At 38.8% G+C, this 25,683-nt stretch overlaps 2 protein-coding genes across 2 annotated transcripts in view; one reads left to right on the plus strand and one right to left on the minus strand.

Moving 5' to 3' along the window:
- The window catches only part of xpr1b (xenotropic and polytropic retrovirus receptor 1b), a 31,337-nt gene extending 28,308 nt beyond the window's left edge, over window positions 1–3,029 (plus strand). Inside the window, exons 13-15 of the mRNA XM_067454253.1 lie at window positions 431–570; window positions 904–1,125; window positions 2,281–3,029. Of these exons, the coding sequence (XP_067310354.1) occupies window positions 431–570; window positions 904–1,125; window positions 2,281–2,335 (417 nt within the window). The 3' untranslated portion in view covers window positions 2,336–3,029. The remainder of the gene's footprint in view (window positions 1–430; window positions 571–903; window positions 1,126–2,280) is intronic.
- A 1,956-nt stretch (window positions 3,030–4,985) lies between these two features.
- LOC137090324 (lipoamide acyltransferase component of branched-chain alpha-keto acid dehydrogenase complex, mitochondrial-like) lies at window positions 4,986–25,661 on the minus strand. Its single transcript, XM_067454254.1, has 11 exons — window positions 25,379–25,661; window positions 23,366–23,489; window positions 23,143–23,218; window positions 20,252–20,433; window positions 20,037–20,161; window positions 19,716–19,950; window positions 17,677–17,843; window positions 16,923–17,000; window positions 15,321–15,512; window positions 7,588–7,659; window positions 4,986–5,748 (listed from the first exon to the last, which is right to left on the minus strand). The coding sequence occupies exons 1-11, from the start codon at window positions 25,427–25,429 to the stop codon at window positions 5,581–5,583; spliced, it is 1,470 nt and encodes a 489-aa protein (XP_067310355.1). The 5' UTR covers window positions 25,430–25,661; the 3' UTR covers window positions 4,986–5,580.
- Window positions 25,662–25,683: the final 22 nt, after the last annotated feature.

A 25,683-nucleotide genomic window follows, 5' to 3' on the forward strand; every position in this document is an offset into this window, starting at 1 on the left:
ACTACTCGTGTAACTGTATTTAAATAGGGAAAACATGGAGGTTTTTGGTTGCTTCTAACTTGATCTCTGTTTGGTACCATAGTGAATGAACTGGGCTTAGTGGGCTAAGCTAAATGCTATCAGAATGTCACCGCGCGTCAGAGCAATTAAGTGCACACACTGAGACGAGAGGTATGTATCAACTCGTTTTAGTTAAGGGAATAACAGTTTAATATGAAAAAGCGGTTAAGTTTCCCTTTAAACTGTGTTCTGACGATAAACGGAGGTCTTTCGGGGGTGGAACAACATCAAGGTGAGTCATTATTGACATAAATTTCATTTTTGGGTGAGCTAACCTAAGTTATGTGTCTTTTAGATATTTTTGTAGAGAACAATCCCCTCCACAGAATTTATACTTGTCATTGTTAATTTGTGTGCTCTCTTTGAACAGGCTTACTATTACTGTGCCATAATAGAAGACGTAATCTTGCGCTTTGCATGGACCATTCCACTTTCCCTTGGAAAAGTGACTAAATACCCTAACATTTCTGATATTTTGGCCACTATCCTCGCACCGCTGGAGGTCTTCAGGTGAGCATACCTGTTTATATCCATATGCCTGGTTTTGGGACTCATTAAACCATTCCTATCAACATCCTGTGGTTAATAGTTGACCTCTTTGATGAATGTGTTTTTATAACGGCGATTGTGTATTTTAGCATTAATGGAAAGATGTGTTGACCAATCAGGAGCCATGACTGGATCTATTCAGTCATGACTGGATCTGACTCTGCTGTATCCATTTCATCTGTTTTTAATTCATCAGGCCCCCCATGCTAATTCATTTCTCCTTAAATTAATGACATTATTTTTCAAATGGAATTAGTGAAGTAACGTGTCGTCATAATCTGACATTTGTTTCAGGCGCTTTGTTTGGAATTTCTTCCGTCTGGAGAACGAACACCTGAATAACTGTGGTGAGTTCAGAGCGGTGCGGGACATCTCAGTAGCGCCTCTGAATGCAGATGACCAGACGCTGCTGGAGCAGATGATGGACCAGGAGGATGGTGTGAGGAACAGATTTGGAAAGAAGAACTGGAAGAGAAGCTACAGCATGTCCTTGAGAAGACCACGCCTCTCCTCCCAGTACGTACAACATTAGACCACCAACCACACAGACACAAATCCAGACATGGAATCCTTAAAAACAAGCTTTGTACAGTAAAAACTGCTGGCAATAGATGGGACATTCAGGAACGTGGTGTGGTCAATAATTGTATACCTTAAAGCTGAACTTTGAACACCAAAATGACATTAAAAAAAAAATAAAAAAAATTCTTCATGCCCTAAAATGTTTTAATTAAACCGGTTGAAAGTTTGCAGAGGCTGTTTTGTTGCTATAACATTGTCTGAGGTTCCTTTATAAGTAACCTTTATCCTTTATAAGCTTATCCTTTTATTATACTTGCAACTTCATCCTTAAAATACTAGACAAATCATCTTTTTACATATTTCACCACTTTTAGTGGCACTGTCCATGGAGAGGGTGCAAAATAGTGCTTGAAACCACAAAAAATAAGTTTATTTTTCCCCGTTTTTTTCGGTCAGCTTAACCTTCAGAATTTTTGTAATTGGACATGCAGTTTAAAACTATGAACTTTTTTTGGTCTAAAGGTTGCAGGTTTATCCTAAAATATGGTATCACTCACTATGGTTTGTAGTAATTAATGAATGTTACCTTGTAACAGAATTTGTTTTTGTTTTTTCTCAGAACTACTTTGAAAAAGGTATTGAATTGTTGATAGATTAGATAGATTGTTTATTTTAGCCACACGACAATGCCGGTGGAATTTTTTTTTGGTACAGTATGTTTAAGCTCTACATCATCATACATTACAGACAAAAATAGACAATACACTTCACAACATGTAATAATACAAGATACAGTGGGTGCATGACCATGCGTCGTGTATGAGAGGAAAAACTAAACTAAAGAGAGGAGTTCAGAGTCCTGATGGCTATGGGGAAAAAGCTGTTTGTGAAGCGTTTGGTCTTGGTAGATAGTGACCTGTAGCGCCTCCCTGAAGGAAGGAGCTGAAAAAGGTGGTTCGCTGGATGTGAGGTGTCAGAGATGATTTCCTTTGCCCGCTTTACAGTCCGATATGTGTAGAGTGAATCGACTGAAGGCAGTGGAAATTACTTTAGATTTTTTTGGTTAATAAAAAGTCCCTTGGAACCTCTGAGCGCCATCATACATGATCGATTGATAAACTCAAGGATCTGTGTTTTTTTTTTTTTCAGGTCGAAGGTCCGAGACACCAAAGTCCTGATAGAGGACACCGATGATGACACCTGACCCCTGCGCCCTCAATGGCTTGATAAAGTGTTTTTTAAAGGACCATAGACCTCCATGAGCCTCGACTCTTCAGAAGCTATCCAATCAATCCATCACAAAGCTGCCTGACTACACCATACACACACACACACATTTCACACAAGACCTCACTGACTTACGAGCTCACAACAAGAGCTGCCACCTCTTAGTTACTGTACTGTTTTTGTTTCCTTCTTGTTGCTGCCTTGATATCTTTTTGTGAAGATCCTATATGTGGATTCAACGGACAGTGTGTATAGATACATCACTTCACAAACCGCTTGTTTGGACTACGCTCATACAAATCAAACACCTGACTGTGGACACTTCATCGCAGAAGTTGTGAACAATCAGTCGGTTTGGATAATTTTGTCTTTCAAGACTTATGATGAGGGTTTGAAGACATTCATGTAGCACATGGACTGGTTCACCCTCATTCATGAAAATGGCTATTTCTACTTTTTACTTTTTTATGTAATTTCATTGTTATTTATGTGGAGGAGAGATGCCTTGAACGTTGCTTTAAATCTAAGACCTTCACCCAGGACCTCTGCAAGCTTTTGACCAACCCTCAGGTGGCTCCGAATGGAAAAATACCAATTTGACATTTACGTTTTTTAAATACGTTGCCAGTCTAAGTCCACCGGCGTAGTTATCTGCTCTAAAATGCCAAATGGGAATAAAACATTTTTCTTTCGCGTGTCTTAAAGTCAGTCCGGTCAGAAGAGGTGCTGCTTTGTAGACCCAGAAAAAGGAAAACCCCTTTTGCTTTAAAAGTGTCAGGCTCATATTAAGAGCTAGCCAAATATCTAAAGCATTCCTTGAGAACATTTCCTACTTCCTACATATGACCCTGAAACTTTTTAGTGTTAAACACACACCGTATCCTCTCACCACATTCCACTAAAGTAGCATTCCATGTCTCTGCTATTGCTATTTTTTATTTATTTTTCTCTTCAGTCAGTGTCTTCCAGAGAACTCCCAGACCACCTGAGGGTTTCAGAGGTTCCAGGGGGAACCCAAACCTGTATTCTTTTTTAGATGAATCCTCACGAGCACAAACAAGTTTTTGTTTGAATCATTCGTAAGACTTGTTGCGTAAATCATGACGTGATAAGGCGAGGATGTTTTTTTTTTTGAGTAATGATGCCCAGTAGTTCTCATATGATGGTTTATAATCCATTCCAGTTGGAAATGTGTATTTGTACCTCTGAAGACCTAGCTGTCTGTGAACGAGGTTGATGTAAGACAGAAGGTACCGCAGTCGCACATTCAGAAGATTCAATTAAGCTGCAAGACTAAAAAAAAAAAAAAGACTCACCGGCTACACCTCACATACTATGTCATGTACTACTGTCCCAAGTAAATGCTTGGACCAAAATAAAAAAAAACAAGGTTTCTCTGATGATGTATTCTCATGGCATTTAGATTTCCATAGCAGAAAAATGTACACGATTGCTTTGTTATAGCATTTGAATGAGATAAAACTGCTCTTTGGTTTCTGAAATCTGAATCTAAATGTAATTCTTAAATGGATCGTTAACTCAAAAATGTAAATTCTGTAATTTATTCACACTCATGTCATTCCAAACCCGTATGAATTTAGTTTTCTTCAAAAAAAATTAATGAAACTCAAAGAGATTTTGTTCTTTCCATTGACAGACTAGGACTGCATCTGAAATCACACACTTCCCTACTATATAGTAGATGAAAAACAGTATGTGACAGGTTACGGGAGAGAATTGGGGAATGGCAGTGAAGTGACACGATAATGACAACATGGTAGATGTAGTACATCCAGATTATATTCATAATACACACACTCTTACTATATAGAATTTTTTTTTGCAGTCTTGAAGTAATTACTTATACTTAAGAGTATGTAATTTTTGGACTCCTATAAAACCCAAACTATGATGCTTCAAAAAAGTTCATAAAGAGATTGTATCCATAGAAATCCATATTGATTCTAAATCGTCTTAAAGACACATTTGCTTTACATGATGCATGGCTTATGTTTAACAGAAGCTCAAAACGTCTGCTCTTTCTTAAGCACATTTAAAGGAACTGCACTTTTTTGAAATTAGGCTTATTTTCCAAGTCCCTCAGAGTAAACAGTTGAGTTTTACCGTTTTGAATCCATTCAGCTGATCTCTGTATAGCGGTAGCACTTTTAGCGTACATTATAGAATCGGATTAGACCATACGCATCACGCTCAAAAAAAAAATGACCAGACTTTCAATATTTTTCCTATTTAAAACTTGACTTCTATAGTTACACCGTGTACTAAGAGCAACGGAAAATTAAAGTTGCAATTTTTTTTTTTTTAAGCCGATATGACTAGAAACTATTTTCTCTTTTCTGCGTAGTAATCACAGATTTACTGCTGTAAAAGTGCATTCTCTGCGACTAAAACCGGCTGAATGGATTCAAAAACGGTAAAACTCAACTGTTTATGGGACTTGGAAAATGAGACTTTTAAAAAAAGTGGAGTATTCCTTTAACTCTCGCAAGAACCAATGAGGCTTGTTCTTGTGTCAAGCCTAAATTAAATCTGTTCATCGTGTGTGATCTTGTCATTAAACCACAGTATTTAAGTTATGACATTTATAACGCAAAAAGCAATGGAGCTCGCCAAAAAAACAAAAGTTTATTCATCACATTTTAGTAATCCATCCATCCATGTGTGGTTCATTTGTTCTTTTAACAGCTAAATGATGACCCTTTCGTTACTCTGACATCCAGTCTCATTGGCACACAAGTGGCTTTAGATGAAGTGGCTGTCTGTCAGCTCGACAGAGGCTTGTGTCAATGAAGTCTCAGAAAAAGTCTGCAAACAATGAGCTGTTACTGTCCAGATGATTGTCCGAGAGCCTGTCGGTATCAGTCTCCGTGTCCCCAATGCACGAGCTCTGTGCATTAGAAAAACCTACAGGTCATTTCAGTCGTCAATGCAAACCAAGCAAAATGCAGAAAATAATTGAAATGTGCAGCACCCGCACTTCACAAACACTCATTAACATGAGGCAAGTGTTTTGTGATGCAAATTTACAGTAACAGTCTTTAATCTGAATTAGTGCAACTAGAGAAAAAGGAATTAAGTCTTCCTCCCCCCACAAATGATTGTGAAAGCAAACTCATGTTCACTTGATAGCCACGACACTGCGGTTGTAAGTAACCTAAAGACACTCCAGGGAGCAACGAGCAGGGACTTCCAGAGCAGTGTTCATTTGAGATCCAGGACCATGGCAGCTGGGTTCTCGAGGTAAGACTGCCACAGGTTGGAGAAGCGGGACATGGTGGCCCCGTCTATGACGCGATGATCGGCGGACCAGCTGACGTTCATAATGTACGTCTTCACTAGCTCATCACGGGAGTTAAACCTGGGCAGCACCTGCAGCAGAGAATCGGCACATCACATTAGCAGAATATTATTGAAAATGTGCCTTGTGTCAAAAATATAGCAATGTATAGCACAACTCGCACAAAAGTCTCTTTCGAACCAAGCAGTTTTCTATTGGTCAGCCAAGGTTAAGCCACATGACTAACTTGAAGCTGTCACAAACTGCATGGGGAAATCTTACACCCATTAAAGGGTTAGTTCACCCAAAAATGAAATTGATGTCATTAATGACCCTAATGTTGTTCCACACCTGTAAGTCCTCCGTTCATCTTCAGAACACAGTTTAAGATATTTTATATTTAGTCCGAGAGCGTATGGACATCTATGCACACTTGTACTGTCCATGTCCAGAAAGGTAATAAAAACATCATCATTCAGTCCATATGTGACATTAGAATCTCTTGAAGCATCGAAAATACATTTTGGTCCAAAAATAACAAAAATTACGGCTTTATTCAGCATTGTCTTCAATCCTCAAATAAAGATTCAAACAGCTGTGACTCAGCTTATTGATTAATGATTCGGATCACGTGTCAAACTGCTGAAATAATGTGGCATTGGCGATCCGAATCATGAATCAATCCGCTGATTCACAACCTTTGGATCTTTATTTTTTTTTATTTTTGGACCAACATGTATTTTCGATGCTTCAAGAGATTCTAATCAACTAACTGATGTCACATATGGACTACTTTGATGATGTGTTTATTAACTTTCTGGAGATAGACAGTTTAGTGTGCATACACTTTCATTGAAAGAACAGAAAAGCTCTCTGACTAAATATAAAATATCTTAAACTGTGTGGAACGACATTAGGGTGAGTCATTAATGACATCAATATCATTTTTGGGTGAACTAACTCTTTAAATTCCCAACTAGTTTATGTTCCTCTCAATTCCGATTTCATTTAAACGCCTACAGTGGCCGAAAAGCAGGCAACGTCGGCGTCCATTTTAAAATCGTTGCTCCTCATGAGCTCTTTCCATCTTGGAAAGGCCACTCCAATATTCACTTTTGTCTTGATGATTTGCCTGTTGCGTTGCCGTCTTAATTCTTTTCTTCGCTTTCTTGGCGACTCTGATACATGTCCTCGAGAATAATCCTCCATCAGCAACAGACTTTCAAAAAGGCTTTCAGGTTTTCATATAACAGTTTCTCAAACAATCCCCCTCTTCACATTCCACACGGTGCCATCGAGGGTTAAAACGAGAAAGGCAAAGCTTGAATTTATGGGTATGTCCCTCTTTGGCTAATGTACTTTCAAGATGGAGGGGCAACATGGCGACCAGCATTCGAACCCCTCACCCGTATGTATTTTCAATGGCATATTATAAACTTACGAGAATATTTTATTACTTGAAAAAAAAGCATTTTTAGCTAAGAATAAACTAAAAAAGATACAAAGTGTAGCTTTAAATCTTCAATACATGTAAGTGTACATATCGTAGTAATCATTTCAATCATGTTTTCAAATATATATTTTTCGATAGCATTGAAATGTTTGGGGTAGTCACACATGACATTTTACAACCTCAATTAATCTTGTCAGAAAACTCATAAAAATGACATTCTGATTCTAGGAGACTATTTGACTCTGACACACAATCATAAGGCAGTGATTAAGTCACCGTATTTATGAACTCTATTTTTAATGTATTTATTATTAAATTAATACACCCTTTGTAATTGACACTATATTTACTATAGAATATACAAAACCAAAAAGCAGCAGAAACCACTATTATTTACTGTCGATCCAATGAGTCAACAATCATCTCTTAAAATGCACATTACATTTTTATTAAATGGTGAAGAAAACAAGCAGCTCACCTGGATCTTTCCCAAAGCTCCGATGGCCACCTCCGGGGGCAGAATCACTGGCTTGGCATACGTGCCTCCAATCTAAATTTAAAAAAAAAAACCTTTAATTATTTTATGATGAGAGAGCTGATCGTCGCTAGATAGCAAATAAAAGCCCATTGAAAGCCTGCTGTTGTTTGGGCGCTGCCAACCCATAAAAGCAGCGCTCTTTCCAGGCTCTCATATATAACCTCCAAGCACGGGATAGGATAACGATCATGAGGCCCAACAATGGGGGCGACTGCTGCAGTGGAGGCCCAAATAGGGTGATATAGAGTTCAAGATCAAATACAGGGCGTAACTTATGCATCACTAGTGACAGAACCGCAATAGGTTCCAGTGGCCTAATGATTAGGGCTGAGCATAAGTCCTGTTCAGGAGTCCTGAACAGTGTTTCAGGACTCCTGTACTGATATTGAGGAACTTACTGACGCTGTCAGCAGTTACATCTCTTTTTGCAAAGACTCTATTCTTCCGAGTAAGGAAGTCATGGTGTATCCAAACAATAAACAGTGGCTCTCTAAGGACATTAAAGATTTGCTAATCAAATGAAAAACAATTTCTAATGAAGGTGGATGCAGAGAGGACTGTGAGAAAAGAGGGCTGAAATTAAAAAAAGCTAAATTTAGGTTTAAGGAGAAAATTGAGGCCGATTTGAGAAGTAATCATTTAAAGAAACCCTGGAATGGTATGAAAACATTGAATGGGTCTAATGAGAGAGCCAACGGAGTTGTCCTGGATGGTTTTTCATCTGATGTACATTTGGCTGATGAATTTAATGTATTTTATTCTCGATTTAACAATTTAGATTTTGATGATGAAATAGAAGGTATCAGGGCTATCACACAGGCAGCTCCATCCATTACAGTTGACAGTAGTACTGTGGCTTAGCCTGACAAGCCAGACCCACATCAAGATGTTTGGTCTGGAAACTCACCATAGACAGGGCTCAATCCGAGGGGCGGGATAAACGGTTGTCTTCCAAACTCCCTCTGCACGCGATACGATAGCGCTACAACCAACCAGAGCAACGAATGTGAAACAGAGCTTGTTGATAGTTTAAACATTCGCCGTATCCGGTCGGCTAAACTCTGAACACATCTTCCCTTTTTAAGAATGACTTCAGTGCAGTTCTTTGTTCTTTTCTCAGAGAAAAGCTTAACTCCAAGTCTTCCAAAGTCGTGGTCAAAGCTGATTCGAAAGACCGCCGTTCGCCAGTTTCTGTGTTTACTAGAATCGCGCAAACGCAACTCGGCCGTCGTCATTATGGCCCCGCCCACCGACTCTATACACAATGTGATTGGCCCGGCAAGAGTTAGGGGAATACAGCTCAGAAGGGTATTGAGAGTTGCTAGATGACACTCGCTGGCAGATTAAATTTGCTGGCGCTAGGGTGCGTCTAGATTTCTAGGCTAACTGTGGCTAACATTTTCAGGCACACCAGATCAAAGAGTCCAGGGCCAGATGATATTTGTGGGCAATTATTAAGAACATGTGCTGATCAACTCTGTCCTATCTTCCAGTTCATTTTTAATTTGTCCTTATCACTACAAAGAGTCCCTAGAGCTTGGAAGCATTCTATTATCGTGCCTTTATCCAAGTGCAGCTCCACAAAAGCCTTGAATGATTTTAGACTTGTAGCCTTGACCTCATTGGTTATGAAAAGTTTTGAGTAAATGATCGAAGAGGCTGTCCTACTGCAGGTTGGAGATCAGTTAGATCCACTGCAGTTTGCATACAGGTCTGGCAGGGTGTGGAGGATGATGTGATCACACAACTGCACTTTATTTTAAGCCATCTGGATAGAGCAAAGACTCATGTCAGACTTTTATTTGTTGATTTTACTTCTGCTTTTAACACCATTCAGCCCTTTCTGCTCGCTAAGAGACTGATTGTGGATTTTAACCTTGATTTGAATTTGGTGGGCTGGATATTGGATTTTTTAACAGATAGATCCCAGAGTGTCAGCAGGCCAACAGCACCCTTTCTGAAGTCACTTTTACATCCACTGGTTCCCCCCAAGCGGCAACCTCCCGCGATATCTCTTGAAGCCAATAAGGAAGTAATGTAAACTGCAATTCATCGACTGGCCACTAGGAACAGGCCCCAGAAAGGAACAGAATCTCATTGAGCCCCATGTTAAATTTCCTAACTTTACAGCAGAAAAAAAACATGTTCACAGCCTGGTAAAAATTGTGATTTTGGTCTATACGGCTAATTTTTGCCATTCAGTGACAACTGTGAGGGGGTGAATTTTTTTATAACTCCATTTACGTTATATAAAGCTTTAAAGTTCTGCATAATTAAGGGCGTGGTTACTTTGAGTCACAAGTGGATAGCCATTTATCTGCCGTCTATAGTCATTGCGTCACCTAAGCTCCGCCCACATCCCGCCTTTTTGCCCATTTTCTTGTTATCCGGGAGTGACGCGCGATGACTCGCTCGCAAGATGGCAACGCCCAGAGCCATAGAGAGCTCAACAGTAATGCCACAACATGCAAGTAACTGTGTTCATTCTAATGCCTGATCTGTGAAAATTTGAAGTTTTTTAGCTTTTAGTATGACTATGTTAGCCATAAAGTTATGAATAAGCTAATGTGTTCCAAAAAATGACAACATTTGCATTTAGGAGATATAAGCATTCAAAACTTAGTGGACGTTTTGAAAGAGAACCAAGTGGAACAGTGAGGTTACAGGGAGAAGAGGTAAATATTTTAAGTACTTAGGGTCAACAGTCCAGAGCAATGGGGAGTGTGGAAAAGAGGTGAAGAAGCGTGTGCAGGCAGGTTGGAATGGGTGGAGAAAAGTGTCAGGTCTGTTATGTGATAAAAGAGTACCAGCAAGAATGAAAGTAAAGGTGTAGAGGACAGTTGTGAGACCAGCGATGTTGTATGGTTTGGAGACAGTTGCACTGAGGAAAAGACAGGAGGAAGAGCTAGAGGTAGCAGAGCTGAAGATGTTGAGGTTCTCTTTGGGAGTGAAGAGGATGGATAGGATCAGGAATGAGTACATCAGAGGGACAGCGGATGTGAGATGTTTTGGAGACAAAGTTAGAGAGGCCAGGTTGAGATGGTTTGGACATGTTCAGAGGAGGGAGAGCGAATATATCGGCAAAAGGATGCTGAGGTGAGAGCCATGGTGATCATGCGAGGGACGGGGGGGACGTGTCCCCCGCACTTTTAATAAAATGTATTTTCGTCCCCCGCACTTTTACCGATCCAAGTCGACCCGTTCCGAGCGTGATTCGAACCGGGGTTACCTGAGCGGGAGGCGGGCGCGTTAACAAGGATGCTAAAGACAGCTATCGCCAACCTCGGTTGATAGCGTGCTTCTTGGGTCACGGCCCACTGCAAGTGCATTTACATAGAAACCAATGTGAATAAATCACATTCAGGGACAAAAAATGATCTATGCATGCATGACCTATCATTTCATTCGTATTAAGATATATAAGAAGGGCGCTCTCACAGAAAGTCCAAAAGTGGATTCAGAAGTAATACACTGTCACGCTGGAGCTGCAGCTGAAGGAAAACAATCGTTATGAATGATGAAACGTGACGACGACAATCAGACGATTGCGACAATATGCTTTATGAGTGTTTTTCAAGCCATCTCAATGTAGGCTATTTATTTACAATAAGTAGGCCTATATCATATGAATAATGCAGTGCTAACTGACAGCTTTTTAATGTTTATCTTATGCTCACCAAAGCTGCATTTATTTAATCAAAATACAGTTAAAACAGTAATTGTGAAATATTATTACAAATTAAAAACAGTTTTTTTCTATGTGAATATATAGTAGGCCTAGTGTGATTTATTCCTGTGATCAAAGCTGAATTTATCATCATTACTCCAGTATTCAGAGTCACATTCACTAATCATTCTCAAATGAGTATCTGATCATCCACACACATTTATGATTATTATCTGTGTTAAAAACAGTTGTGCTGCTTTAAAATGGTGTGGATACGTTTTATTTTTCAGGATTCTTTGATGAATAGAAAATTTAATGAACAGCATTTATTTGCACTTATTAAATAAATTATCTTTTGTAATATTAAAAATATCACTTGTGATCAGTTTAATGCATGTCTGATCAATAAAAGTATTAATTTCTCTCTTTTTTTAATTTTACCACAAATGTTTGAATGGTTTCCACAAAAATGAAGCAGCACCATGAGCAGCACAACTAATCATAAATGTGTGTTGATCATCAAATCCTCATATGAGAATGATTAGTGAAGGATCATGTGACTCTGAAGACTGGAGTAATGATGATAAATTCAGCTTTGATCACAGGAATAAATTACACTTTACTATATTCACATAGAGAACAGATGATTTACATCAGAATAATATTTCACTGTATTACCTTTTTTACAATAACTTTTTTTTTAAATTGCATAAAATCTATGGAGACTTAATGCTCAAGTGTTTGTAGTAGGCTACATAAACCAATCATAAAATTGGCATAAAATATAGTAGAAAAAAAATATAGATATTAGTAGTTATTGTTTAGCAGTGTATTTGATGTATTACCAAATTAAAAGCAAGAGATGCGATAAATTATATGTCAAAAAAAAAAAAAAAAGGTATTACGATGACTTTTTTGTCCCCCTCACTTCTGAAAAGATGGCTACGCCCCTGGTGAGAGCTGCCAGGCAGGAGGTCTAGAGGAAGACCAAAGAGAAGGTTTATGGATGTAGTAAAGAACGACATGAAGGTAGTCGGTCTCAGAGAAGAGGATACAGAGGATAGGACTAGATGGAGGCAGATGATTCGCTGTGGCGACCAATGAAGGGAAAAGCCAAAAGACGAAGAAAAACAAGCATTCAAAACTTAGTCTCTCACTTCCGTTAAAACGAATCTCAGATTTTGGTGACATCATCACAGACTTCACCTTCTCATCAAATCTTCTGTCCAATCAAATGCTCTCTAGAAACTAAAGCCCGCCCCCTACACTGCTAAAGCTGTAGCTGAAATCGGTCAGTTGTTCACACATTTACTAATTTCTACATGGTGAAAGGCACATAACACACTATGCGATAGGAAACGATTCAGTGTAAATATGCTTTCAATTGAGGCAAATGAAGTCGGTTTTCACGTCAGTTTCACGCACCGCAGCAGAGCGCGCGCACACCAACGGCTCTGGTCTAAATTTAGACTACAGACATTAGAGCGCATCGCAGATCATATGCGCGAGTCGGCGCAGACAACAAAACATATCGGACCCATATGAATTTTGCACAAAATGCTGCATTTTGAAAGCGATATGAAGGAGATTATGATGATGAACGGTTAGAGGAAACTGGCTTTACCAAACAGAAATGCTCTAGCCAAACTGTATATTAAAGCTACACTGTGTGATATTTTCCCCCATCTAGCGGTGTAAAGGTATATGACCATCCAGTGAATATTAGTTTCTGTTCCTCTCAATTCTGATTTAGTTTTAACTCCTACGGTGGCCGATTTAGTCCAAGATTAATATGGCAATCCCCCTCTTCACATGCCATCGAGTGTTAAAACGCGAAAGGCGAAGCTTGAATTTATGGGTATGTCCCTCTTTGGCTAATATACTTTCAAGATGGAGGGGCAACATGGCGACCAGCATTCGAACCCCTCACACGTATGTATTTACAATGGCATATTATAAACTTACGAGAATACTTTATTACTTGAAAGAAGTAAATATACATTCATGAGCACATATATTTTTGAAAGAACTACGTGTTTTTAGCTAAGAATAAACTAAAAAAGTTACACAGTGTAGCTTTAACTAAATGCTATTGGGTGTTTCAAAAAAGGGGAGGAGCTGCTAACAGCTGGAGCCGTTTCAGGGGAAATTACATTGAATAATGCTGCGTGTTTTAAAGCACTTCAGTGGGCCTTTAAGAACACTAACGTTGATATATCTATTTTTGGCTGAGCTGGGTCCACCTTGGGACTGACAGGCGTTAACAGCTCACGTTCATAAAAAGTTAAAGGGGGGGTGAAATGCTGTTTCATGCATACTGAGCTTTTTACACCTTTAAAGACTTGGATTCCCATCCTAAACATAGACAAAGTTTTAAAAACTAATGTTGGACGTTTGATGGAGTATTTCTGTGTTAAAAATACTCCTTCCGGTTTCTCACAAGTTTCGGCGAGTTTTTTTCGAGTATGGGTCCGCTTGACGTTAATAGAACGGAAGGTCCTTGTATGGGCTGTACGGGCTCTTCTCCCGGTAGGGTGCGCGCGCGCGTCACTAGAGCGAGAGAGAGGAAATGCACGCCGTAAACAGTCTCTCAGGTGCAGATCCAGTCATCCGTGAACACTTATGACGCGCCGCGCTCCACTTTATTCCTATGGGTGACGTCGAGCGACTTCAACGCTTCAGCACAGCATTCCGGGAAGGCAGCGCTGCATTTGAACCGATTTGAACGCAGAAATGACGGGAAGCTTCAAGGCATCGCTTCAGTCGCATCGCAAAGTGGATTTCCACACCACTGCTGTCACAGGACTTCACCAAATCATACCAAAGAAGTGTGTTTCTGACAGAGCGGTCCCAGCGATAAAGGTTCGGTCCTGCTTTGGAAGCAGCCGGTGAGTAAATCAACTTCAAATGTCTCTGCTATTGGCTACCGTCGCATGAGTAAACATCAGTAAACGATACGATCGCGTGCTTCGTCATTCAAATGCGCTAACGGTTACTCCATTGTTGTTCTGTATAACGTTACACTATTCTGACTCTGACGTGCAAAACCGTTTTGCTTGCTACCTCTAAGGTCTAACGTTAGTCACATACAATAGTCCATAAACCAAATCATATCCTCATAAACTGCGCGTAAAGACACACAAAGGCCCCTAAATACAGTACATACCACAGAGACGGACGTCCTGATGTTGCTGTTTCTCCTGTTCAATTTATTTCAGCCTCAGATTTGATTGTGGATCATTATCTGTATTAGCTGAGATAGCGATGGGTTTCTCCACGCTTGAGGACGTCACCGCTTTGTGCACATTCGTCATCCTTTAGCTCCGCCCACACGATACGCCTCCAGGCACTCGGTTTTTTCCGGAAAGACTCGGTACAGCCCATATTTCTTTTATAAATATGATAAAACTAAAGACTTTTCGGAGATATGAAGGATGCAATGCTACTCTATAGGTACTCAAGATTGACATGAGATTGACTGAAACTGAGTGTTTCACCCCCCCTTTAATGAAAGCCGAGATGTGCCCAGATGTCGGCTTTTAAAGTAGGAGCATTTTTAATTATTCGTACTCATATCTCGCCTGACTCTGCCATTGTATGCTAACTTAAAAAAGCATGTATGCAACAAATGACATAAGAAAAGCGTCAGTTACATTATAATCGGTTATGGTCTGAATAAATACCGAATCGTCCTCGTCTGCATCAAGATGCATTGTAGAAACTATTAATTTCGACACTCCTATCAAATAACTAACTAAAACCAAACTTATGTAAATAAATAAAAAAAATAGTTGCCCTTACATCAACGTGATAAAAACTACCTTCGAGTTTTTATCAGGAAGCTTTGGCTTCACTTTTCAGGACGTGTGCTGCACGCTTGGTTTAGACAGTTATTATTGTTGCAATTGAATTTGGGAATGCTAGGGCTGCAAAAAAGTCCCAATTGACCTAAAAGTATATTTGCTTTCGATTTTGGAAGTCTGAAGTCAGGTGGACGGCACCTCACCGAGCCAATGTTGGAGAGGGTGAAAGTTCCTCCAGTGAGGTCAGCGGTGCCCAGCTGTCCAGCTGAACCCAGAGCCTGCAGACGGTTGAGCTCCACAGCAATGTCAAAAACACTGAGGGTATGAACGCTCTTCACATTGGGCACCAGTAGGCCCTGAGGAGTGTCCATCGCCAGACCGATGTTATGAGACGCCTGAGAGAAGACAACAAAACAATGAAAATGTGACTCATGTGCTGCTGTTTAAGACATTTAAAGGGGTCATATAATTGTACATGCACTTTTACAAGCTGATTGTATGGAAATGTGTGTTGGCAGTGCCTGTACACAAACCATCCTATAATGATAAAAATCCATCGTGTTTTTTTTTTCTCCTTGTATGTTTTCTCCTGTCTCAATTCATGCCGTTCGACCGTGTGACGCCACGATCCGCCCTGAGCAAGCTGTTATCATAATCCGCCATTGTTGATACACTGGAGCAGAATGGCATCTAAGCGATTGTGGTGTTCTGTTCTTGGGTGTAATAATGAACACAGCAGTCATTTTAATGTTCCTAAATCCGAACCGCTGACGACGCAGTGGCTGAATTTTGTTTTCGTCAATGCTTTTATGTCTGTGCAAACCGCAAAACATTTCTCACCAGACTCCTTTATAAACAAGGGTCAGTATAAAGCAGGTTTTGCTTAGAAGCTGCTCCTGGATAAAGATCTGTACCAGCTATTCATGTTCTTGCTACCCCTCCAGAATCTAGTGTAGTTTGAAACGCTTCACAATGAATGCTGCTAATGTGGGCAAGTTTAATTACGGCATGCTTTCTATGTATGATGTTCTCAATATAATTCATAATCCCACGTTTATAATGAACAACGCATTATGGTTATTGTGTTATTACCAACTGTGTATTCTGATGCTGAAGTTAACGTGGACGTGGAAACACTACACTAAGCTTAATTATGTAGATGGTTTATCGGTATCTGTTACTGTAAAAAAAAAAAGTGTTGTAACAGTTATTACAATGCATAGATAAGGTTTCGCATCACTGACAAACCGACATTAACAGGAAAAAAGTTTTTAATAATAATAATTCATTACATTTATATAGCGCTTTTTTCTAGACACCCAAAGCGCTTTACATATAGAAGGGGGGAATCTCCTCAACCACCACCAAGTGCACCATCCACCCTAATCGTCGAATTTTGTTGGAGCTGTCATCTTGTCCCGGGTCCGACTCCGGTTCAAATTGATAAAGTTGCACAGATCTGTCCTCAGAGACTCATGTTGCCATTATTTCCCCTCTACTGTTGTCAAGGACAACAACTCCACGTGCAGGCCCACAGAACAGAGGGCGGGGTCATGTATCATTTAAGGCCGTATACACTGAAATGGCTTGCTGAAAACAGAGCTGTTTTTGACCAGGTAAAATGACTGTTTTCTTACAATACTAATAAGAATTTTTAATTAAAGTATATTACAAAGTTTTCATTTAGACACTAAATAATCATATTAACTTGTACGAAAATAGCATTATACGACCCCTTTAAGCAAACCATAAGCCTCAAAAAGTAAGGTTGTGATGTAATGGGAGGGTTTTGGGGTTTGTCTTGCCTTGAATGTGATGTTCTGGCAGCCTTCATCCACAGAGGCATTGAGAACAGGAAACTGCAAGAGCCCAAGTGATGCAGCCTGAACAAAACAGTATAAACACAATCTAGAATCATAATCTGACCCCAAACACCTGGAGATAATATTCACATAGCATTTCCATGCCTGTAAAAGACTTTGATCTTATAGCGTGAACGCCCTTTAAAGGAGTAGTTTACTTTAAAATGAATATTACCCCATGATTTACTCACCCTCAAGCTACTTTATGTATATATGACTTTCTTCTTTCTGATGAACACAATCAGAGTGATATTAATAAATATCCTGATGCTTCCACACTTTTGAAACTCAAAAAAAGTGCATCCATCCATCATAAACGTACTCCATGCGGCTCTGGGGGTTAATAAAGACCTTCTAAAATGAATCGATGTGCAAGCAAATTGAAGGCGGTCTGTCGGAAGCTAGATGTTTTTAAACCCCATCGATTCACTTCAGAAGGTGTTTATGATGGATGGATGCACTTTTTTGAGCTCAAAAACTCTACGGATCCTGTCACTGCCATTATAAAGCTTAAAAGTGTCAGGATATTTATTAATATAACTCTGTGTTCCTCAGAAAGAAGATATTCATATTCACCTAGAATGTCTTAAGGGTGAGTAAATCATTTTTTCATTTTAAAGTGAACAAATCCTTTCATTTTTAATGTGTATAAACAGAATCAGGTGGTAGGTTGCGGTAAAGGGTAACAGGAGAGCACCTTGATGAAGAAAGGCATGTAGCTGAGGCTGACGCCCCGAGACTTCGCCAGGTCCTTCAGCTCCGAGCGTAACCGCACTAGCTGCGTCAGGTCGACCTCATCACAGTAACCGAAGTGGGGAATTTTCAGAGCAGCAGTCATGGTCTTCACCATGGCCTTCTGGAAACCTGCGGTTTTCACCATACAGAAGAGATGTGCACACATATTCAAGATAGCCAATCATAAACATGTGAGGCAAATGACTAAGTGTATCCATGATAAAGAAAAGGCACCAAATTCTTAAGTGGCATAACCAAGGACGATAACTGTAACTATAACGTTCCAATAATCGTTCTAATTCTAAGAATATGGAAGTCCACAGCACAATTAAAATGACACAGAAACAATTTTATTTGGAATCACTTTTTCTGGTGAATGAATGATAAAAACATTGACAGCCAATCAAAATCAACCTGAAGATCTCAAGCATTTAAAGGGTTAGTTCACCCAAAAATGTAAATTATGTCATTAATTACTTACCCTCATGTTGTTCGACACCCATAAGACCTTTTTTCATCTTCGGAACACAGATGAAGATATTTGTGTTGAAATCCGATGGCTCAGAAAGGCCTCAATTGACACCAATGTCATTTCTTCTCTCAAGACCCATAGAAGGAACTAAAGACGTCGTTACAAAGTCCATCTCACTACAGTGACTCTACAATAATTTTATGAACGGACGAGAACAATTTTTGTGTGCAAAAAACACGGAAATACCGACTTATATAGTGATGGGCCGAATTCAAAACAAAGCTTTGCACCGGTATGAATCAGCGTATCGATTCATGATTCAGTGTATCAAACCTCCAGACTGCAGAAATCACGTGACTTTGACGATCCAAATCATGAATCGATACGCTAATTCATAACCGTTCGACGCTTTGTTTTGAAATCGGCCCATCACTATACAAGTCATTTCGTTTTTTTGCGCACAAACTATTTTCCGTGCTTCATAAAATGATTGTAGTCACTGTAGTGAGATGGGCTTTGTAATGACGTCTTTAGTGCCTTTTATGGGTCTTGAGAGAGGAAATGACATTGTTCCCAATGGAGGCCTTTCTGAACCATATCGGATTTCAACACAAATATCTTCATTTGTGTTCCGAAGATGAACGGAAGTCAAGAAAAGTTTCTATTTAATGACTCTGAAAATGTAATGAGGCAAGTAAAAAGTAATATATTGTGTAGCTCATGTGTAGCCTATGATTCGCATGATGAGTTTGAATTTTGTCAAACTCATGACAAACATCACTGTTTGAATTTTGATACAAATTTAACAGGAAATGGTGTTATGACAAAATCAGTTTATTTAAATCTCAGTCATGCCCACATCTTTCTGCAAAATGCTTACTGTTTACTTTATGTGTAAAAAAGGGAGTCTTTGATTCATCTTTTGAAAACATGAAATAAATGATTATTATTTATTTTCTTTTACAGTTAAATTATTATTATTTATGTAATCAGGGAGTTTTTTTTTTTAAATGTCGCAAAAGCACTTTTTTTCCTACATGAACTGACTACCTCTTTGCACTTCAATAAATATTTGGCATATTTGGCATATATTTAAATCAAATATATGTAAGTGTACACATTTTACTCCTCATTTTCAAAAAAACTTGTTTCATATATTTTTCAAGGTAAAAAGTTTGTTTACACATAACATGAATAAATGTATTAATAAATATAATTACATTTTTGGTAAGTCGCACCACATGACATGAAATGTCTAACAACTTAAAAAAAAAAAAAAAAATATATATATATATATATATATATATATATATATATATATATATATATATATATATATATATATATATATATATATATTACACCTTAATGGTGCCCATTTCGTTATTTATTTTTTATTAATAAAAAACTGTACATTCATGTCATTGCAACCATGAATTTGCATTTATAATATATTTTTGAATAAATGAGACAAAAATGAGCAACATGTCATTGACTGACATGGAAGAACATGAAAAACTCAAACACACCGTTCAGAGGCTCTGTCCTGTCTTTTCCAGAGAAGATGGGTCGCGGGAACTCCGGAGGTGCCATGAAGGGAGTCTTCTCTTCGGGTGGGGTATCTGCCGTGCAAATCACGGGTGTTGGAATTTCCTGGACCTCATAAGGGAGGATGGCTCCTGTCTGCTTGGCTAAGAAACTGATAATGTCCTCTTTTAAAATACGTCCATCTTTTCCTGTCCCGACCACTTCACTTAGCTTAATCTAGTAGAGGACATATTTAGAGATCAGGAATTATACAGAACTCAATAGAGCCTCAATGATTACAGTTTGATGCCATGGACAATTACATTGTTCTCTATGGCCAGACGGCGCACCGCTGGTGTCGCCTGGGTTTTTAAGTCCTTGATTTCTTGAAGTGATTGTTTATGGGAAATTGCTGGTGTCTCTACCACATCTTCCTCTGGGGCACCCTCTGCAGGACAAACAGCATTACTGCACAATGACAGAACTGGAAGGACATTCAAAGTGAATATAAAGAATACAATCCATGGCAGTTACTAACCCAGCGCTTTGTCCGTTTCGATGTCCACAAGAGCTGAACCAACATATGCGACAGCATCTACGTCATAGTACAGCTTGCGGATGACCCCATCATACCGGCTCGTGATAGTGACGGATGCTTTGTCACTCTGAACTTCACAAATGCTGTCAAACTGAGAGACCCTGTCCCCTTCCTTGACATACCTGCATACAGACAAAGAAAACAACAGCATACATTTGTTTATAATAATCACCTTTATTTAGAATGGGTTAATCTGTAAAATAAACATGTTTAGCTATTTTTTTTTTTGATATGATTAGTGCCCCACTAATGTTAAGGCAGTAACTATGGAAGCTTGTTTTCTGCCACCGAATAAAACAAAGGTAATTGCGACTTTTTATCTCCCAATTCTAGCAATTGTATGCACTTTTTGTCTCAGATTTGCATGATATAAACTTGCAACTGAGAGAAAAAATTCAGAATTTGTAAGAAAAGTCAGAATTGTGAGAAAAAAAGTTAGAATTGCAAGATGTATACTAGATGTAAACCAATTTTGAGAAAAAAGTCTGCAAAAGTCTGAATTGCGAAACTAAAGAAAATTCACAATTGAGAGGAAAAAGTCATAGTTATGAGTTTATATCTCACAATTATGGCTATAACTTAAAAAAAAAAACGTTTTAAAGATAATTGCGACTTTTTATCTCTATTTTCTAAATGTGTGCTATAGATCTTTTTGTGATCAAGTCAGCTGTGTCTGTTTGTATGTGTGTGTGTGTGTGTGTGTGTGTGTGTGTGTGTGTGTGTGTGTGTGTGTGTGTGTGTGTGTGTGTGTGTGTGTGTTTGTGTGTGTGTGTGTGTGTGTGTGTGTGTGTGTATTTTTTTATGTTAACCTCGTAATGTTAATCAAAATATCATAACAGGATCTCCTGGTGTCTTTTGACAATCTATTACACTCACAAGAATAGATCTGGTATAGTTCTATCGTCTTGTTAGCTGGGTTTGCTAATGCTAACAATGCCTCAATGCACTGCTCCCCGTCACAGTTCACATTCTGAGATGACACTGAAATCGGTCGGGTTTCAACCGAACATAAAGCCACTGATATGAAACTTGGATGTAAACAAATAAATATCAATAGTGTTTTTGAGAATCGAAACAGCATCTTCAAACATGATATTGTGATATCATATACATATCATACACACCCTGATGAAGGCATGTAAAGCCACAACACGTAGGTGTACCTGTCACCAATTTTTAAATGTTTAAGCCATACAAAAATAAAGGCTTTTTAACACACCCATCGAGTGCCTTGGACTACTTTGGCTTATGATATTGCGATATTCACGTGTATCAGTATTTTCTTACACCTCTAGTCATGTCTTGCATTAGGGCTGGGCGATATGGAGCAAAAAATATATCTCGATATACGATATATATCTCGATATCTTTACAGGAAAAATAACCCCCTAAAAACTACAGCAAAAACAAATATGCCAAATATTTTTTGAAGTGCAAAGAGGTAGTCAGTTCATGTAGTAACAAAGTGCTTTTGCGACATTTAAAAAAAAAAAACTCCCTGATTACATAAATAATAATAATTTAACTGTAAAAGAAAATAAATAATATTGCCTTCTTTTCATTTATTTCATGTTTTCAAAAGATGAATCAAAGACACCCTTTTTTACACTTAAAGTAAACAGTAAGCATTTTGCAGAAAGATGTGGTCATGACTGAGATTTAAATAAACTGATTTTGTCATAACACCATTTCCTGTTAAATTTGTATCAAAATTCAAACAGTGATGTTTGTCATGAGTTTGACAAAATTCAAACTCATCATGCGGATCATAGGCTACACATGAGCTGAATTTTACTTCTTTTCCAGTTACAGAACGAAATATGAATGTCAGAAGGTAGGCTATATGATAATCTGATACAGTACAATTTACAGAAGAGCACCGCGTGTCTCAGGACACCCGGGATGTCGCGTTTTTCCCTCTTGGTTAAAACGTGAATAGACCTATTCATCATAATCCCATGATAAAGCTGACAAAATAATAATAGTAATGATATTGCAATACTTTTTAAATGTTTTCAAATGATATGCGATCATTTTGACATTTTAACCGAAAACCATGCGATCAGTTAGACACAAATCATAAACTGACATGATTGCGACTGAGAGTGCGTCTCGCACCAGTAGTGTCAATCCCCTGACTGTGGGTGAAACTTGCGATTTGAACTATGATGAACATTAATATTTCTTTATGAATTTTAGCAAGCAGTTGTGTTAGAAGGAAAACATGGTCTCTAAACTGAGTCCTGAACAACGCGCGCGCTTGTAAACATGATAACTAATCCTCACCTGGTTGCGGAAGCAGCCGTGTTCAATGAGACAACACGCGAGGGGAGGGGGAACAAAAGCAAGAGGCGGGAGGCGCGCGAGCGAGGGGCGAGGACAGCACAGGGAAGGCAAACAAGCAAAGTGGCGGAATCAGAATTAAATATAAACAATATATCGATATATACGATATGTCCAAATCCATATCGAGTTGAAAAAATATCTCGATATATTTTAAATATCGAGATATCGCCCACCCCTATCTTGCATAACCATTACCAACAAATGGCAACCCAGGGGTGTCGAAATACTAGTTTCAATCTGTGAATGTTGCCTAAATATCTGCAAACATATTATGGCATTTTTATGCTTAAGTAAATTACATACAGCACCTTTAAAATCTCAGGGAATTTGTTGGGAACGCCTGTCTTAAACACCTCAAATGATCCAATAGTCTGAAAGTAACTTTGGTGGCCCCACTATAGCAAGTCTTCTATTAGGGGCAAAAGTCAACACCCTTAAATTTAGATCTACTCCAGCACGTTTACAAGACAAATGCATGAACATACCACTCTTTTACTGTCACTTCCATTATGCCCTCTCCAATATCTGAGAGTTTGAACTGGAGCACCTTTCCAGAGGCCACTGAAAGTACAAACAAAAGCACACTGCAACAGTCCGGTTTATTAAGACAGCAACAACAAACACAGAAAGACCAGGGGCTTGTAATACATTATTATGCCATGATACACCTGTTTGAACATACATGTGGAACATCTTTGTGGCACATACCATGGCTGGATCTGAAGCCTCTACGGTGAGTTGAAGTGAGTGGTGTGGAGATGTGAACTACAGGGGCTGGTCCAAGGGCCTGGAGTCTGGGAAACTGCTGGAGGCGATGGGATACAACCCGGGGCTTTTGTGTACATAAGGAAGACCATTAAAAAATATATATTTTGATCAGGATACTAAAAGGTGAGTTTACTAGTCCTGAAATAAGTTTGGATACGGGATAAATAGGTCAATTAAAGCCACAATATGTAACTTTTCACTGCTAGACGTCGCTTATTCTAAACAAAGGCGTAGCTTGATGATGCCTTGATTTCTCTAAACTTTTATTACACCGCATTCGCCGCTTCTGCTTCTTCCGGTCATGCATATGTGGGGTAACACAGTGCTGTTTTATCATATTAGATACATCATTTGAGTGTGTTGAAAGTTATGTTATAATGCTAATCTGTGCATTCGCACGGGTACATTTGTGGCATTAGCCAAAAATACATTGTATGGGACAAAATTACAGATTTTTCTTTTATGCCAAAAACCACTAGAATATCAAGTAAAGATCATGTTCCATGAAGATATTTTGTAAATTTTATTTAAAAATGTCCTAATTAGTAATAAAGGTGCACTATTCAACTTTCCGTCCACTAGAGGTCACCTATTCAAAACAAAGGCGTAGTTTGATGACACTAACTTTGTGTGGTCTTCACCTCACAGCCAGTGGAAAATAGGACACGGGCAGAAATCATGTTGATGGATGCGGTTATTAACATTACTGTAGTATGAAGCAGAGCAGGACCGAGTGTTGTGGAGCTGAGCACGGCAGCTGGAGCGATTGTTACACAAATAACCGCCTCGTTAGCATCGGGACTTTTATTATGACGGGACAGAACACAGTCGCCGGGTGCCCGCACTTCCGCGTTTCCGGTCATGAGTATGAGGTAAAGCAGCTCTGTTTATCATATTAGATACATTTAAGTGTGTTTAAAATGATGTTATGACGTTACTCTGTGCGTTCTTTCGCCGCTGCTGTGACATGTTCACACAGCTAAGAGTAAAGTGCTTCTGCCAAATAAAACCGAGAGTAACGCAGATATGGCGCAATTGACAGGCGACTCCCTCAAACGCTATATTGACACGTCCACGGGTCCTTGGTTAAAATAGCATATGCTGACATGCCGGGTCCTTGGTTAAAATAGCAATTTTCTCACAATTTACAAATAATTGGAAACATTTGGGATATTGCATTGCTAGGGACTTCATTTGGACAACTTTAAAGGTGATTTTCCTCAATATTTAGATTAATTTTAGATTCCAGATTCAGATTCCCCCTCAGAATCCAGATTTTTGGCATCTTGGCCAAATATTGTCCTATTCTAATAAACCATACATCAACGGAAAGCGTATTTATGTGGCGTTCAGGTGATGTATAAATCTCAATTTTAAAAAAAATAATAATAATACACAAATCGTACATATTGTGCCTTTAAATGCACAAGTATTTCTGCAAATTTACACGAAGGATCAGTGAAGATATACAATGCGGATGTTGCAGGAAGTTCTGGGCTCGATTCTGTAGTCAGCTGTCCCATAATGCGAACACATTACATTTTGTAAAACTGCATGACATTTAACGACATTCATGACCCTTGGTATATGTTTTGGTTGAATACTAGTAACGTTATGCGGTCTTTAAAGTAAGCATGAAACAAAGTTGCGGCAGTCTTTTGTTCTTTAGGATGTGCATGGACATTATTATTAATTTAAACCATTAATAATAAATGCTAAAATATTCCATACAAATAAAAAAAACAGGAAGAAAAAAATACCATTTTGATTTCATCGTGGCTTTAATGAATATAGCTACACTGACTATAACAGACCAGGATAGAACATTTACGCTGTTCCTTATATTTTAAAGTTGTGCGTGTTCGCTAAAATAATTTGACCAGGAAACTAACCTAGGCCTTTTATAACACTGTGCGTTATATTCGTATGAAAGCATAATGTTTACAAGCTCACCAGCCGTCTCAGTATTCTCAGAGAACTCCACACTGGTGTCATCGCCGCCATGATTGCCCAGGGCCCTCACAGAGGTGATAAACGCAGGAGATCTCACCATATCATGAAACTCCGCATGAATAACCAACTCACTGAGCGCATCACAACAATACAGTAATAGCTTCTAATACAAAAACAACTCAAACGTAGTGCTGCTACAACCACTTTTTATTTTACATAAGTGTTTTAATGGAGAAATCAGGACTTCCTGTAATTGCGAACCCCGAGTTTTTGTTGTGTTGGGCATCTCTCATCTTTACATCCTC

Source organism: Pseudorasbora parva, chromosome 9 (genome assembly GCF_024679245.1).
Source record: "Pseudorasbora parva isolate DD20220531a chromosome 9, ASM2467924v1, whole genome shotgun sequence".
In the NCBI taxonomy this organism is placed as follows: Eukaryota; Metazoa; Chordata; class Actinopteri; order Cypriniformes; family Gobionidae; genus Pseudorasbora; species Pseudorasbora parva.